Raw genomic sequence first — 17,322 nt, 5'->3', positions numbered from 1 at the left:
CTGTTAAACTGATCACATTTAATATGTGCTCATTTATTTTAGTAATATTCTCTTAGAGTTAACTAAAGGAGAGAGACTGTTTTGTCCACCTAACAAGTGCAGCTTTTTTATGAATATCTAAAATCACCAAAAGAGGCGAGGTCTGAATTGGAGAGTGATAATTGTGATAATTGCAATGTAATTGGAATGAGCATAAAAGACATTATTTTTGATTTGTTATCATTTGAATCAGGACTTAAGACCTGATGTGTTGTCTTGTACAAAGAACTGGAAGCAGAAATTTTGTAACTAAAGTTTCTACAGGTTACATAAGACATGCTTTAAACACAGGGTAACTACAATATGAAATGTATAGCAGTATAAATTCATTACAATTAGTAGCATGAATAACTGTATACCATTCTTCTGTTTTACAGCTTCGAGTTTTCAAATTGGCAAAATCTTGGCCAACTCTAAATATGCTGATTAAGATTATTGGCAACTCGGTGGGGGCTCTGGGGAATCTCACCCTGGTGCTGGCCATCATCGTGTTCATTTTCGCTGTGGTTGGGATGCAGCTCTTTGGGAAAAGCTACAAGGAATGTGTCTGCAAGATCTCCAGTGACTGTGAACTTCCACGCTGGCACATGCATGACTTTTTCCACTCTTTCCTGATTGTATTCCGAGTGCTGTGTGGAGAATGGATAGAAACGATGTGGGACTGCATGGAGGTTGCAGGCCAAACCATGTGCCTTACAGTCTTCATGATGGTCATGGTGATTGGAAACCTGGTGGTATGTAATCAGTGGGGATTTTTTTTAACTCTTAGAACATACTTCCTATTTTTTATGATTTAGAGAAGAAGACCTGAGGAGGACTTCAGGAGATCATGTAGTTCATTTGCCTTTTCTCTAAACCAGGTTCAAATAGACCTTGATCATTTATCAAAAATATTTGTCTGCATTTTCTTTTGAATCTCAGTAAGTTTATAACCTCTTTAGCAAGATCAGTGCTGAATTATGCTTAGAGTTAAAAATGCATTTTACATGCCTTTTAAAAATCATCTAACTTAAATTACCTTTTACAGCCAATTAAACTAACTGGTCACAATAGTGGAAACTGTTAGTCTTCATGACAACATTTATAATATTGAAGTCTTACTGTTTCCACTTTCAGTCTTTTCTCTCTGAAACAAAACAAGCCTAGCTCTTCAATTTTTTCTCATAGGTGATGATTTGTAAACTATTTGTCCCTTTTGCTACTGGCCTCTGAATTCCTCCTAAACATTTTGAATAGAGACCTAAGTATTAATAATGTGGAATAGTTATACTTCCATTTCTTACACCCAACATTCCTTGTAGTACCTCCCCAAACGACATAACATTTCCGTACCAGCTTTGCTTCCCCCTTCCACATTCTGTATATATACACTTTTCATTTTTTCTAAACAATTATTTCCTGTACCACTAGTACTTCAGAATTAAATGTCACATTGATTTTCAATTATTTCACTGATTTACCGTGGTTATGCTTAATTGTAGTTCTTACTTGTTGAGTGCTAGTATCCCCTTCTCTCTTTGGTGTAATCCACAAATTTTATAAATATCCGTATCCACAGGATAAATATCAACTCTTACCAGACTAATATGAGAGTCCTGTGATATACCTTCTGAAATATTCTGCAAGTTTGAACAGGAAGAATTGACAGATATAATTGAACTGATTTTTTATCAGTTTTGCGCAGTCTATCATAATTTCATGGAATCCTAATTCCTCTTGTATGTTTGTAAAATATCATGCAAGTAATTCTGAAATAGTTTCCTGAAGTTGAGGTGTATCCCATGGACCCTTTTTCAGTTAGCTAGTTTTCCTACTCAAAACCAAAATAGACTCATACATTTTTGCCAAATGTAAGTTTATTGTATTCTGAATTAGAGACACTGAAACTATGGTCTGTTGAACAGTAGAAGACTGGTGTCTGGCTGCATTGCCCTGGCCTATGAACACTGCAGTGGATGTATTACTATTTATTGCGTAAATTACTATGTTATGTTGTATCTCACCTCCTTATGTCATTCTCCATTTTGAGGAGCAGATCTGCACTACCAGTGTGAAGGAGAAAGTCAAAGAACAGCTCTGATTTTCACTTATATTAGTGAAGTTAAATCAGCTTAAAATGGTTTTGTCCAGAAAATAAAATGTGGGGAACAAGGACTATGGACTGGCAAGAATAGCAGGACAATGGGGTTGAAATAAAGTACTAGCTGTGAAATAAAATTTATGTCATACTGAACAACTCATAATGGAATTGCTTTTATGACATAAAAGTAAGAAGTACAAAATGTTTTTTTGTTACTGTCTTTTAGGTACTCAACCTCTTTTTGGCCTTGCTGCTGAGCTCATTTAGTTCAGACAACCTTGCTGCTACAGATGATGATAATGAAATGAACAATCTCCAGATTGCTGTGGCAAGGATCCAGAAAGGCATAGATTATGTGAAGAGAAAAGTGCGTGAATTCATCCAAAAAGCCTTTGTTAGAAAACAGAAAGTTTTAGATGAAATCAAACCTCTTGAAGACCTAAACAATAAAAAAGACAGCTGTATTTCCAACCATACAATAGTAGACATAGGTAAAAACCTTGCCTATCTTAAAGAAGGGAATGGAACTACCAGTGGCATAGGCAGCAGCGTGGAAAAATACGTTGTTGATGAAAGTGATTACATGTCATTCATAAACAACCCAAGTCTCACCGTGACAGTGCCAATTGCTGTTGGGGAATCAGATTTTGAAAATTTAAATACGGAGGAGTTCAGCAGTGAGTCGGACCTGGAAGAAAGCAAAGAGGTAAGACTACTTCTAGATTTAAAATACTATGATGCTTTTCTTTTCCTCAGAAGGTTACTAGTGTTGAATTGAAATATCTCTTTAATTCCTTTGTAACAGCATATACAAACTTGTAATGTTATTTAAAATGAATTGATGTAAGGTTGCAAGTTTTGAGTGAGATGGTGGTACGATATTGCATTTACAGTAATAATCAAGATACATAACACAATATTTTAGAAAATGTTTATTTAGTTAAATCTTTAACAAGCAAAGGAATCAATTAATAGCCCTGGATACCAGAAGTCGTACCAAGTATGTGTGGCTGGTTCAAGTTTCTCCATACCTATTTCATCAGTGAAGTTCATTTATTCCTTTATCTGCTTTCTGGAGTGCCTCCTGTCAACTCAGCAGTTCATTATGATGTTTTTAACCTTTCTGATATGGTTGGAATACATCTAAATACATCAAAGATAGGTACATTTGAATACTGGACCAGCATCAAGGCAATTTCATATAAATCACTAATAATGCTTTTGATAGTAACGGAACCACTGAAGAAGTGAAGTAATGGCCTTCTGGTAAAAAAACCTTTATATCTCAGTATAAGATGCTTTCATGTGACTACCTGTTGTTATTTTCCAAGCTTTAAGATATTTGAATCTACTGAATCTCCCTACTGTGGCTGTAATAAAATGTACCTCTTTCTGGCACAATGTGATGCCAAGTGAATAAATCCAAGCTAACACTCAAAGAGTTACAGTGGATGCCAAAGCATTATTACAGAGTTTAACCCAGTGCTCTGTCCGGCACAACTGAAAGTGGTGGAGGCACACCATCTCAATGGAGTAAGTTTATGTAATGCTTAGTACAGATGAGAGATCATTTGGCATTAGTATGGGTATTTTTAAGCAGTATTGCATGCTGTGGGGTAGTTGACAACTAACATAAAGGTTTTCATAAGTGATTTTCTCATGCTTGAATCTCAGGGTATAACTATGGGTAAGATTCAGTAATTTTCACCCTGAGATCTGTTTTTGTACAAACTGTATTACACGTTTAGTCATATTTTCTTTTTTCTTGTCACAAATGTCTTTATTGTTCTTTTAAAAACATTTCTTTTTCAGGTTGATTATATTAATATTTATCTTACTCTTCAAGACCATGACTTGGGTGTAGAACAAGTCAGAGGTTATTGTACTTTAACCTCTAATTTTACTGTGTAATGAAGATGAAGTTTCACTGAATGTAGAATTTTGGTTGATTCTATTCTATCTTTGTACATAAGATAAGAAAAAGAATCTTCTCAGGCACCTTTAAGCCACATAGACTCTAGAGCATCGCTCTGTCCTTCCACTGTCATATTGTCCCATTGTTAACTGTTTCAAAACTTACTGCTACCAAAGGAGGAGCAAATTCTATTGCTGATCTGGTGAAATTCCACCCATCAGTGAAATCATCCATAATAAATGCATGTGACAGTGATGGCACAGTAATTTCTCTGTCTTTGTGAATCATGTACTTTCTTAGTGTAGTCCTGGTCCTGGTCCTTCTGGGTTTGTTTGTCTTTTCAAGTACATCTATCCCTTTCAACCTCTTCCCTGCTTAGCAACTAGTGATAGCCAGAGGATGTCCTGCAAGTTGGGGAGTAAAGTGTTTTCAGTTCAAGTTCAGTACTAGGAACCATAATACTTTGGATTTTTTCCTCACAAAATATTTATTGCTGTCTCGGTGGAATAAGAAATACCTATCTATTGATCTGTATTTGTCTGTAAGGTTAGTATAGTATTTTATCAGTTTCAAGGATGCTGTCAACCTAAACCTGTCACTTTTTATAAAACATTTTAAATGCCTTGGAAAGTGTGAAGAAGATACTGTTGTTCTGCAGATACATCATAAATGATATTTCAGATTATATTGCCATATGAATGACATTAAAAGAAAATCTGACGCAAACACAGTGTGAGATGTTGACTGTGAAATTCTAGTACATTTAGAAGTATGCACACAAGAAAACTTCTCTCTTCACTGCTTATTTTGTGCTCCCACCCATATCAGATTAATTTTGATGATGTTACTGGTTATGATATCACCACTACTCATGGTACTAGTAAACTATTTTAATTGTCATATACTTTTCCTATGCCTGTTCTCTTTTAAAAGTTATGAAGTTATGTACATACTGAAGTTTATAGATTGTAGATTATTGCACTGATAATTTTTAATTGGCAACTTCTCTGCAAAAGTTTATTTGGCAGTGTAATTAGATTCTACCAATTTAAATACTATATGTCATTAAAATGACTGAAAAGTAATTTTAAATATTTTCATTAGTGATATTAATAAGTTGCTGAAGTTTTTAAAAATATAATCACAAGAATGTTCTGTACTAGTGGAGTAGTCTCCACTTCTTTTGCTGAAACTACCATTGTTGTGCAGAAAATAATTTGTGATTCACTGAACAGTGACAGCAAGAAGGAACTTGCCTAATGATCAAGGCATCTGTTTTCAGAATGAAATCTTTTCCTGCTACAAAATCTATTTATACATTTTTTTAACAGTCTGTAGTAAGTGGCTAAATTATCTTGAAATAGGGACCAAAATCAGATGAATTCACCAGTATTCTCCCATTTGCTTCTCTTTGCCCCCAGCTCTTTCCTTAAGTATTTACTGCACAAGAACATTATGTCAGTAGAAGAGATGGAGGATACACCTCATACAACCCTCTGTGCTGCTGGGTAGCAGGGCTGAGTATGACCATAGTGACAGTGGTGCATCTGTTACTTCATTTTGTAACAGGATGGGATGACTGCTGACTGTTTTCAATAGCCCAGTCATCCCTTTCTTCCGATTGAAGGACCCTAACTGGGTTATTCTACAGGGTGGCAAAAAGTATTGAATTCCTCTAGGGAAAATTTTAAAGAGGTTTATCCCACATTCGGCGTGAGTTCCTGTCATTAAGCTTCCACCATAAAAGGAAGGCTTCCGATTCCATATATCATCTTTAGAAGAAAACAGTGTGCTCATTGCATTCTTGGAGGAACTTAATCCTGTTGTTCTTCAGGAACTGCAAACTGATCAGGTGATGAGACAAAGAAATGCATATTAAGTGAGGAATGAGCTAGAGCCAGGAAGTTTTGACTGGTCAAGCTGAAACTTGTCTGAGCATATTCAGGACCAAAATTTCTTACTCTTGCAGAAGCTGAAGGTGGAAAATTGAAATGTTTACAAAATTCAGGAACTTTAAATAGAGACAGAGCAGTAAGCAAAGATTGTGAGCAGATTTCTTATTGAAATGCCTAGATTTCAAGTAGATTTGAGTCACAAAAGCACATTTTAAAAATCTTAATCCTAGTTCCTGCTCTTCACTAGATACTCTTATCCACCATGTTTTTTTGATATAGGAAAGAGTGATGGCTTACTCAGTTAGAGGACCAACACTCTTGTCGTGAAAATGATCTATAGCAAAAGAAGGCATTTTTTAAATTTTAAAAAAAAAGTGGCTACAAATGGCTTTTTGTTTAAGGGTTCTTCTTTTTTCCATGCCATAATGTGCCTTACATTTCTGCCCTCTCATGTTTTTCCATTTATATGATACTGCTGTTGCCGAGTTGATCTGCCAGAGACTGCACAGGACAGCCAGAGGCTGACACAGACTGTGCTTCTCCTTGCTTTTATGTATACACAGAATACATATATTCACCCTGGTATAGGGCAATAAGCTGAATTTCAACAAAGTAGTTGTGATTTATTAACAAGTTTTAATTAAGTATATTAATGTTTGGTGAATTCTTTATTGTAACACACATATATACCAGTATTTTAATGGCAATGTTAACTAGATTACACCTTTCTAGAAACAATACATACAATGTAGTACATGCATAGTAGGTGTGAATTAACAAGGAATTTTATAGAAAATTGCCTGAAAACTAAGATTAAATTAGTTATAAGAACATTGTGTCAATAACAATGGCAGGAGGTGAATACAGTGTAATAAGGGAATTAGAGAACAAATACTAAATAAAACTTTACCATGGAAGTAGGGCCATTAGTAAATGTGGGACCACTGTGCTGAGTCCATTATCCTGTAGGTAAAGGTCTGTGGATCTGAGCTGCATTGCTGCTACCCAGTGTAGAAAGCATAAAGATAATTTTGCCATATTAGACGCTTAAGTACTACGGGGATGGTTTATATGGAAATTTTTGTAGTACGTGTGACTGTGTAATAATTAGTTAAAATAATGATAATAAAAATAATAATAGCTGGTAATAATTAATGTATGCTAAGTGTAACTTCTAGGCCAGTAATTACATGAAGTTATACCAATTATATTTTTAAATGGTTTGAAAAAAAATGGAATCTCCTAATGCTGTTGCAGACACATTAATAATCTATATTTTACTTAAAGCAATATTCAGCGCAAAACACCAGAGGTGCTGTGTCCTGAACTTCCTTTCCTACCGTTCTTACTTCTCACAGGAGTAGAACCAAGCTGGATCAGTCAAGCGGGCAGCTCTGGTGCCTTTTAGCGAGGCAGAGCATCGTGTCACCAGTTTAACACAGGTTACCTAAGCAAGTTATACATCTCTATGTATATCCTACTTAATCACTTTTTAGCGGGTATGGATTGGCCTGCATGCTCAGCTATGATCCTGCCCCATCCATTGCAATAAGTACCGACATGCACAGCTGCTCTCTGCCGAGTCACGGGACTCGCATCACAGCATGGTCAGGCAAGATCGGCAGCCCCAACATTCCTGTGGTACAGGTGCTATACTGTCCATGGTATTTCAAAAGTATTTTGCAGTGCATGCTTTGTACCTTTCCCAATTTTGATGGTATAGTTTTCAGGTTTCTATTTTTGAAGGGCTTTCTTTTGTTCTGAAGGAAGACAGATAATGTAACACATATGATATGTTTCTCATCAGAAGTCCATCTGTAAATCGTGTTGATAATGAAAAGCTGCTAGCTGTTTTGGAAAACATTTATACTATTGTATTTTAGCTTATAATGGAGGTAACTTGCAAACTCATGATAGTCATGTTTTAATTTTTCACTTTTTTTTGTTTTAGAAATACTTTTCTTTAGTACTTATATAAGCATTTAGTTATTTTGGAGATTAATATGCAGTACTTGAAGCACCTTTAAGCATGAAATTAACTTAATTTCTGCAGTCAAAGCATGTGACCATAATTTGGTTAAAAGGTTTCATGCAAAACTGGTATTTGGCTGGTCAAACATTCAGAGATCAGTTCTGCTCTTACTTACGCCCACACTTACAGGTGTAGAGGTGCAAAGAGAAAACTGATAGTAAGATCTGGCCCAAATTAGTCTTAATATAACTCTTTAATTTTTGCTCACAAATTAATTACCTCCCAGAAAATCTAAAATTGTCTGGCCTGAGAAACTTGAACTTGTTCTCATCTAATCAGTAAAAAATAAAGTTCAGCAGTCTAGTAAATAAGCTACTGAGTTTGGACCAAAAAGTCCCCAGCTTCAGTGTGATTTACATCTCACCTCTTAAACATTGCCATAATGTTTACAACACCACAGTTGTATGATGTTGCTTCCAATTTGGTAAATCAGTGGAATTAAAATATACTTGTTGCAGAGATTTTTATCTTTTTTTTCCCCCAGAATAATTTATCTGATAAGATGTATTTTAATTTAAAAATATTCATTATTCAAAGTCTTTTGATGCTCTGAAGAATTTAGGCTTTGTATTGTTTGTGAATTGGTCACATTGTATTGGCATATTGTGATTCATAGTGGATGATATTAAATTCTTAATGTTAGAGTTAATTGGAGTTTGCTTAATTAGTCTTTGCAAACAGAATTCCCTTACTCTGTTCCAGAAATATCCTTTCACTATTTCTTGTATGAACTAAAGAGCCTTTTTAAGTAGCTTCCAGTGGGAGAACTTTTCCCACTGGAGCATATTTCCATTGCTACTTACAATGCTTTTGCCTTCATACAACTTTTTTGCAAATATTTTCATTTATGAAATGCTCATAAATAAGTAGATAGAAGGAATTATGAATATCAGTAAAGTACAGAGTGGGCTATAATTTAGGGATCCTAGGTTTTCGCAGTATTCACAGCCAACAATCATCACAAAATGGTTTTACTTTGATTTACAGCGTTCAGGTATTTTGTCCTGATAGACTTCATATGCCTGACTATATCAGAACTAGAAAGAGTGACATCCAGATTCCACTTAATTATACCAGGGGAATCACAATGCTATTTACCACTGCACTGGTTTTATAGGTGATATAGCTGTACTGAAAAAGACTGGATAGTTAGATATAATATTGCCATTTATATCACAGAACATCTCATTTTCATACTGACATCCACACAGCACTGAGAAAATAAAAGCAATGTAATTTCCATTATTTAACATTTTCACAGGTATTTGGGAGGAAAGGAAATAGAAAGCAAAACCAGAATGGTGGTTTCTCTTGGTGCCATCTTCCTGCTTATGTCTGTTCTGCTCTTTGCTCCTTCAGTCCCTTAAATGATGATTTCAACAGCTATTAGTGGCATCCTGGCCAATCTTGAAATTTCAGGCTTTGTTAAAAATGTTAAGCTAAGAGCTGTTCAGCTACTCTCAGAGAATCATCTTTGAAACAAACAAAGAAAGAAATGTTAGCAGTTAAAAGTGGCCTGGCTGTAAGTGAAGCAGAATTGTATGAATCTATGAGATGTTGTCGAGGTTCAGAAAGTAATAATGTAAAAAACTTCCTGACCTAATCTTGGCTGCTGCTTTTTGTGATGCTGCTCTGATAGGCAAGCTGCTTTCCTATCTTGAAAGCTAAACTAAAACCTGTGTCTCATAATGTACTGTATTGCTGATTAAAGCATGACTGGCAAGGCTGTTGGTACATGTGATGTAAAAGATATATAAATCTCTATGATAATCAGTATTTTGATGCTTTAGAAACATGTAAATACTTTTGTCCCCTTACTGTCTTGTGTGTAAAGGATGTATGTATGTAAAGGAGTATGTACATTCTAAGGTTTTGAAAAACAGATTTCTCTGAGAATCATTTTCTTTGCATACTATTCAGAAAAAAATCAATGATCATAACTCTCAAAGAGTGTCTAATGCTTGATCCTGATAAATCTCTTATAATCTGCATGACTGAGTACTTTTGAAATCTAGAACCATGGTATAACAAAAAGCTTAAAAGGGATTTACTATTAGATCAAAGCTAACGGTTGGGTTACAATTATCTTGTTTCTACAGGTTCATTTTTTTTAAGGGCTATGTGCATGTTCTGTATACAGTCATTGCCTAAATCCAGTTTTTGTAATGCAGGTGAGCAGAGAACAATTTACCAGGTACAAAGGTAACTTTCAGATATGTTAAGGTAAAGAGCCGGGATATATGTCAAATACTTAATATATCAGGGTCTTCAATTTAGGATAGTCTGGCTATCCAGCTGGATTCCATGTGTGAACACTGGCAAGTCACAGTAAGTGGTAGCAATAGTCTTCCTATGTAGTAAAGCATATGGACAAAGCATAATCAGCAATAACATGGACCATTTCCAGGATACAACTCACCATACACAGTGCCCCACATAAATTAAGCTTTTTGATGTTCCTGATAATTGACAGTTCTGCTGATAATTTTCTACCTTTTCTATCTGATCTTTTTGATCTCTCCTTACAGTGAATATCTCAATTCTTCCATGTTAACTGTTAGTCTTACACAACTTCAGTAATAGGAATTCATTATCCCGTGTGCTTATTAAACTAAGTTCATAATATCCGAGTTACTGAACTCTTCATTTTCTTGTGAAAGAATGGACAGTAGGTCTTTCAGACTTACTGTTTAGCCAGTTCATCATTTTTGTTTGCTCTGCTGCTACTACAGCATTCTGCTAGAAATGCTGTCCAGATTGGAATGATGCAAGCAACATTTTAAGAAAACATGTCATAATAAAACCAGATAGTAACTTCTCAGTTTAAAAATAATGTACTATTTTGTATTGAGAAATGGTAATTTTTAACACCATATATACATTTCTTTGGAATGTACCTTGCATTTATGGTATTTTTGGCCTTTGCTCAAACTGATGATGGACTTACATTGGTGTTTAAATACTGTTGTCCTTACTTGAGGACTAGAGTATTTATTCCATGCTGTCCAGTTTCTCCATTTTAGAGGCAGTATTCCACAATGACCAAACTGCCATGCATTGTCTATAATTTGAACATACTACAGTGGGAAATTTATAAATAATAATCTGTAGAAAAGGGTGCATCCATATCTCTGTACACTGGACCTGACCTCATGGGTGCTAAAAGTCGTGCACAGACATGTGACATTAATATGTAAGCCAGAATTTTTAAAAAAATGTAGAGAAAATGAGTGTGCAGATATCACTGAAATTAAGTGCATAATACACCCTACAATACATTTTTCCATTTGTTTGGCCTTCCTCTAAATTGTGCTCTATAGTGCATCTTCGTACACAAAAATCAGAGTTAAGTCTGTGTCAAAATCACAACACAATATATTGTCAGTTTGATTCAACAGAATCAGAGTGGAGGATAAAGAAAAGAATCTTCTTTTTGTTTGAAGAACGTACTGAATATTTCCTGAAATGTAAAATTCCATTAAATCTTAAGTTACTTTCTGTATCCACAGACTAATATTGTTGACATTTCCTTTACAAAAAACCTGAAGTTTCTCAAAGATGTTTTAAAGGAATAATGCCTCTAACTTCAGATTGAAGTGTCAGCAAAAATACATATCTTTAATGTTACCATGGACCATCTCTGTTTAGTGTTAATTCCCTGCAGTCTCTATTCTAAATCTGCTTACATCATTCCCTTTATAAGATTAGCTACTTATCAATGCAGCCATTTTACTGATGTTATACTCCACATAGTGATAACATTAGAAGAGTCATAGAATGCTGTGATTAAACTACTTTTACTTATTATAGTACTCATATTTGTCTGTTGCCAACATAATGTGATGGTGTAAAAGAATAATTTTTAAAGTTTGGATTGTATTATCAGTATGATTTATTGGTGCAGTATTATTTTATGATGGTATTGTTTTAAAAAGCATTTGTTTTCGCTTTAGTCTTCCAAAAATTTTTTGGCCCTTTATGGTGATTGGACATCTATGTGTACTGTACCACAGTAATAAGTAGTTTCAAAATGCACAAAAAATTCAGAAAATGCATTGGCAAGTGAGAATGCAAAATATCAGCTACTGCTCCTAAAGTAATGTGCTGCTCTTTTGGAAACAGAGAGAATTAAACTACTCTATACAACTCATAATATGTGTTTTCATGTCAATGGTAATGAAAAGTTTGCCTTGAAACTTTTTAGATTTAGATTTTTACTAACTTGATAGAGTAACATTTACTTGAGACATGAAAATACATCTGTGGAGCTTGCTGTTGGTTTGGTCATGACGTTGGAAATTTATTTGTATTAACACATGCTATCTGAAGTGTAATCTAAAATGCAGCCACAATGATTGGAATAATTAAACAGTACAAAGTGTGGAAGTTACTCATTCCTTACATACTGAAATTTCCCTTCAAAATTCTTATGTGTGGCTCAGAATAGTAGTCTATTAATTTCGGCAATTCCTTGTATGAAAATATCAAAATATTTTCAATAGGGAAAATGCACATGATGTAGTTTCTAATCTTGTGACCTCACCTGTAGTAGAGCAAATTTGGCATTATTGATTGTAGATAAGAAGTTATTTTAATGTCAGAGCACTGAATACATGCAAAATATTTTGATACACATTTCAAACATTAATTTCTATTCAAAATAACTGAAACTGAAAAAAAATAAACACGTGGGGTTTCATTCACAGAAATTAAATGCATCCAGTTCATCAGAAGGCAGCACAGTTGATATTGGATTACCTCCAGAGGGGGAACAGCCAGAAGCAGAACCAGAAGAAGTTCTGGAGCCAGAGGCTTGTTTTACAGAAGGTAGGGAAAGCAAAATATATGCAAGACACATAGACTTTATGATATTGCCTTGCACTGAGTTCTGTTTTTATTCAAAATCAGAAAGAAGCTTTGTGATTATAGTTGTAATTTTTATTTGCATTACTGAAATAAATGACTACTGTTCACTGTAATTCCTAATAAATATTTACCTTATTCTGACATTTTAAAATTTCTCATCACATTTAGGGTGTGTACGGAGATTCAAATGCTGTCAAGTCAGTGTAGAAGATGGAAAAGGGAAAATCTGGTGGAATCTTAGGAAAACCTGCTATAAGATTGTTGAACACAACTGGTTTGAGACCTTCATAGTCTTCATGATTCTTCTCAGCAGCGGTGCTCTGGTAAATTAAGTGTGAAACTATTGTGACTATTTTAAGCAGCAAGCATTTAGAATTTCAGTTAATCATATAGCTGCAGGGAAAAAATCAGAATTTGATATCCAATTCATAAATGTTATAATGTAAACATGTATCAGCAAGTATTTGGCATATGTTGTAGGATACATAAGAGTTTGCTCACAGGCTACGGAACAAATCATTTGGCAAGTTCAAAATTTAGATTTAATGGAAATAAGAAATGGTTTTATCAGACTGGTGTTCACATACCTTCATATTGATGATAATAGCTTTTTTTTTCATATAAACATTGAAATAAAACCACAGCTGAGCTAGGGACTTATAAAGAGCAACTTGAATTGGTGTTAAATCAAGTGCACTGAACAAGTACTGAAGTAATTAGTTCCTCATAGCAGGAGCAAAATATAATATTCTTCCTACACTTGGTTCAATGCACAGTGATTCACGGTCATTGTAGACATTTTCTTTTGACAAGAGAGTTCTCTTTACTGAGGATTGTTTTGTGGGTTAGCTTGCAGAGTTTGGTTTCAATTATTCATTAAAAATACTGTATCACAGAGTCATTTTTAAATCCTTCCTATAATTTTGATATAAATTTGTAGCTACCACAAAGGAAATCCTTGTGTCAGTAAGCCATTGCTCTCTGTAATGCATTGACCCTGGCTGGATGCCAGGCACCCACCAAAGCTGCTCTAATCACTCCCCTCCACAAGAGGAGAGGGGAGAAAAAATATAACCAAGGGTTCATGAATTGAGATAAGGACTGGGAGAGATCACTTACCAATTACTGTCATGGGCAAAACAGACTCGAATTGGGGGTATTAATTGAATTTATTACTTACCACATCAGAGTAGGATAACGGGAACTAAAATAAATCTTAAAGACATCTTCCCCCTACCCCTCCCTCTTTCCCAGGCTCCACCTTCTTCCTCCCAGTACTGCAGGGAGATGGGGAATGGGGGTTACAGTCAGTTCATCACAGATTGTTCCTGCTGCTGCTCAGGCAGAGATTTCCCTGCTCCAGTGTGGGGTCCCTCCCAAGGGAGAGAGTCCTCCACGAACTTCTCCAACATGAGTCTATCCCATGGGCAGCAGTTCTCTATGAACTGCTTCAACACTGGTCACTCTTCCAGGGCGTGCAGTACTTCAGGCACAGGCTGCTGCAGTGTGGGTCCCCCACAGGGCCACAGGTCCTGCCAGGAAACCTGCTCCAGCGTGGGCTCCTCTCTCCATGGCACTGCAGGTCTGAGCCAGGAGCCTGCTCCAACATGGGTTTCCTGCTAGTTCACAGTCCTCTTTCAGGTGTCCCCCTGCCTTGGCATGGGATCTCCTCCATGAGCTGCAGGTGGATCTCTGCATCCCATTGACCTCCATGGGCTGCAGAGGCACAGCTTCTTCACCATGATCTGCACCACGGGCTGTAGGGAAACCTCATCTCTGGTGCCTGAAACACCTCCTGCCCTTCCTTCTACAGTGGCCTTGGTGTCTCCAGGGCTGTTCCGCTCACATGTTCTCACTCTACTCTTCCCTGGCTGCAATTACCTCTATGCAATAACTTTTTTCCCCTTCTTAAATATTTTATCCCAGAGGCACTACTGTCATTCGTGATTGGCTCAGCCTTGGCCAGCAGCGGGTCCATCCTGGAGTCAGCTGGCATTGGCTCTGCCAGACGTGGGGGAAGCTTCTGGCAGCTTCTCATAGAAACCACCCCTACGCCCCCACCTGCTACCAAAACCTGGCCATACAAGCCTAGTACATTATCCATGGAAACAAATTAAAATTAAGTTTGGAGTGTGATACTACAGTAAGTTTTGCGTGTAGCTGTTCAGCTTAGCTGAGAGATGAATATTGTGTTTTGACCCAGCTTTATCAAAAGTGTGAAGCGAAAGCCGAAGCTGAGGGAAGGATGTATGCCTTATCATCACATGTATTTTTTCAATTTAAATTCTTTCTTGGCCATTATATACCCCACTGCAAATTGTGAAGATATTTAATTATATCTTGAAAAATCTCTTTCACAGGCATTTGAAGATATTTACATAGAGCAACGTAAAACTATCAAGACCATGCTGGAATATGCTGACAAAGTTTTCACTTACATCTTCATTCTGGAAATGCTTTTAAAATGGGTGGCTTATGGCTTTCAGACCTATTTCACTAATGCGTGGTGCTGGCTGGACTTCCTGATTGTTGATGTATGTATTCTTTTTCATGTCCTGTACTACAGGCTCTAAAAATCAGAATATTATGTTTTCAGGATAAGATTTCTGTTCTGTTTAATGAAAACTCTATTTTAACTGTGGTTTATAATTCTTTTCAGAAAGGAAAAAATATTTGTGTATACTTGTTACTCTAGAGATGTATTGAAATTCTCTAGTTTTATGAATTTGTAATGCTTTATTGAGATAATAATTTTTACTATCTTAATTTTTTTTTGGTATGGAAAGGATCCTCTTCAGTTTTTGCTATATATGGAAGCAATTTCTTTAAGGGTTTCTAATATTCTAATCAATTACTGTCTAAGTGTCTTGTCACTTAGTCTGTGCAATATGAAAGGAAAATACTGCTAAGAATTCTCAGTTCCATTGTACTATTCTGTACTCCTGCACTTTTCACCATATTGTGAGTGACCTCAAAGAGATGCCTCGTGGTACCATAGATGAGCACCCTTACAGTGGGTTCTCAAATGATTTTCGAAAGGCTGCACTACCAAGGAGCAGATACACATTGTCTGAAAGAGACCTGGTGAGAAGTGCATTGTGATATCAAGTCTACATGCTCAAAATGTGCACAGTGCTGGGTAGTACAAATGGAAGATTACAGGTCTTCTACCATATAGCAGACACTCATTTCTCTTGCGCCCCCAATAGCCTGACTGTGATAATAGGCATCTCTCAGTTCCACAGATGTAATTCCCATGGAAAGCAAGCTAAGAAGGTGTCTTGATTCACTTATTTGCTCATTTCAAAAAGCAGCAGAATTCTATAGGAATTACTGTGTATCTCCTAAAATTACAATGATGTGATAGGTCATGGAGTCTTTACTATGCAGAACTTGGAAAACATTAAAACTTTTAAATCTGTGTCAGCATTGCAAATCCTATGATAAAACATGACTATATGCACATTTAGTATTCTGTGAATGAGTCTGTACCTTTGTATGAAGCAGTCATTGGCTTTGTATTAGCTCAGTCATCAGATGTGTAAATTGCCATGACTAGTAGAGCTTGTATTTATCATCAAATATTTTATTCTAATTTGATAATCAGGGATTTAGTTACTTCTGTGAAGTTTATAAATAACTTCACTAGTTTTTCATGGCAACCTTACCCTGCTGCAATTTTTTTCATGAAAAAATTAATATCCTAAGAATTCCTTTTAATCCGTGGTCAGGGGATTGAGATTAAAAAAAATTGAAAAGATCAATTTGGAGATGAAAGAATTGAGAGACTAGGAAGGATGGAAGGGAAGAGCATTAAATGGAGGGAAACGGGGTGAATTGGTTTATTTTTTCTTTATAGGGCCACTCCTTCCCAATGGCTATTATAAATACATTTCCAAGGATTAATGATGAAAGATAATTGTATTATTTATTTTACAGCTATTCTAGTTTATTTACTCATCTGCCTGCAGACCAGACCAGCGTTATGCAAGCCAGAATTGATGAAGTTGTTAAAGGAATCACAGGGAATGTAATGAAGTGTGGATATGCCTAACAATGAAGCTTCCACCATTGTCTAACAGTTGGTTCTCAGTCTTGATTAGTCTGGTTAAATGTGAACAGCACTGGTAGCTATGAATATTGAATGAGATTTTCTGGACATTAGAAAGTTACATTTGACCAAAGGCCAGGTCTGGATGTGGTTTTTGAGAGCTTTTACATTCTCATCAAGTTCTGAAGATATCATGGGAAGTCCTGACCTAAATTGGCCATTCTAATTCACCCATCTTTTGAGAGTTTTCTTTTTGCATGTGACTTCATTTTTCTTTAAATACCACCAAATATTGACTGATGTATGTGAATGTAGAAGGCATTTTCTATACCATTCTACCAACATGGTTTCATCAACAGGTACCTAGAATATACTTTTATTCTACTTTGTCTGACTTGATAGATCTTTCTGCATTATAGAGGGATTCCTGGAGAAAGAGGTCCA

General features: G+C 35.9%; 1 protein-coding gene across 6 annotated transcripts in view; it reads left to right on the top strand.

The window, feature by feature from the left end:
- Window positions 1-17,322, top strand: part of SCN2A (sodium voltage-gated channel alpha subunit 2) — a 76,421-nt gene that overhangs the window by 46,404 nt on the left and 12,695 nt on the right. For all 6 annotated transcript variants that reach the window (XM_050340271.1, XM_050340268.1, XM_050340272.1 and 3 more), the window contains 5 exons: window positions 417-773; window positions 2,346-2,825; window positions 12,668-12,788; window positions 12,996-13,150; window positions 15,188-15,361. In XM_050340271.1, coding sequence (XP_050196228.1) covers window positions 417-773; window positions 2,346-2,825; window positions 12,668-12,788; window positions 12,996-13,150; window positions 15,188-15,361 — 1,287 coding nt within the window. The remainder of the gene's footprint in view (window positions 1-416; window positions 774-2,345; window positions 2,826-12,667; window positions 12,789-12,995; window positions 13,151-15,187; window positions 15,362-17,322) is intronic.

The sequence above is a fragment of the Myiozetetes cayanensis genome, unplaced genomic scaffold (genome assembly GCF_022539395.1).
Source record: "Myiozetetes cayanensis isolate MyiCay16 unplaced genomic scaffold, myiCay2020 scf9, whole genome shotgun sequence".
Taxonomy (NCBI): Eukaryota; Metazoa; Chordata; class Aves; order Passeriformes; family Tyrannidae; genus Myiozetetes; species Myiozetetes cayanensis.
The sequence above is the reverse complement of the archived record's forward strand: the minus strand, read 5'-3'. Positions and strand labels throughout refer to the sequence as shown.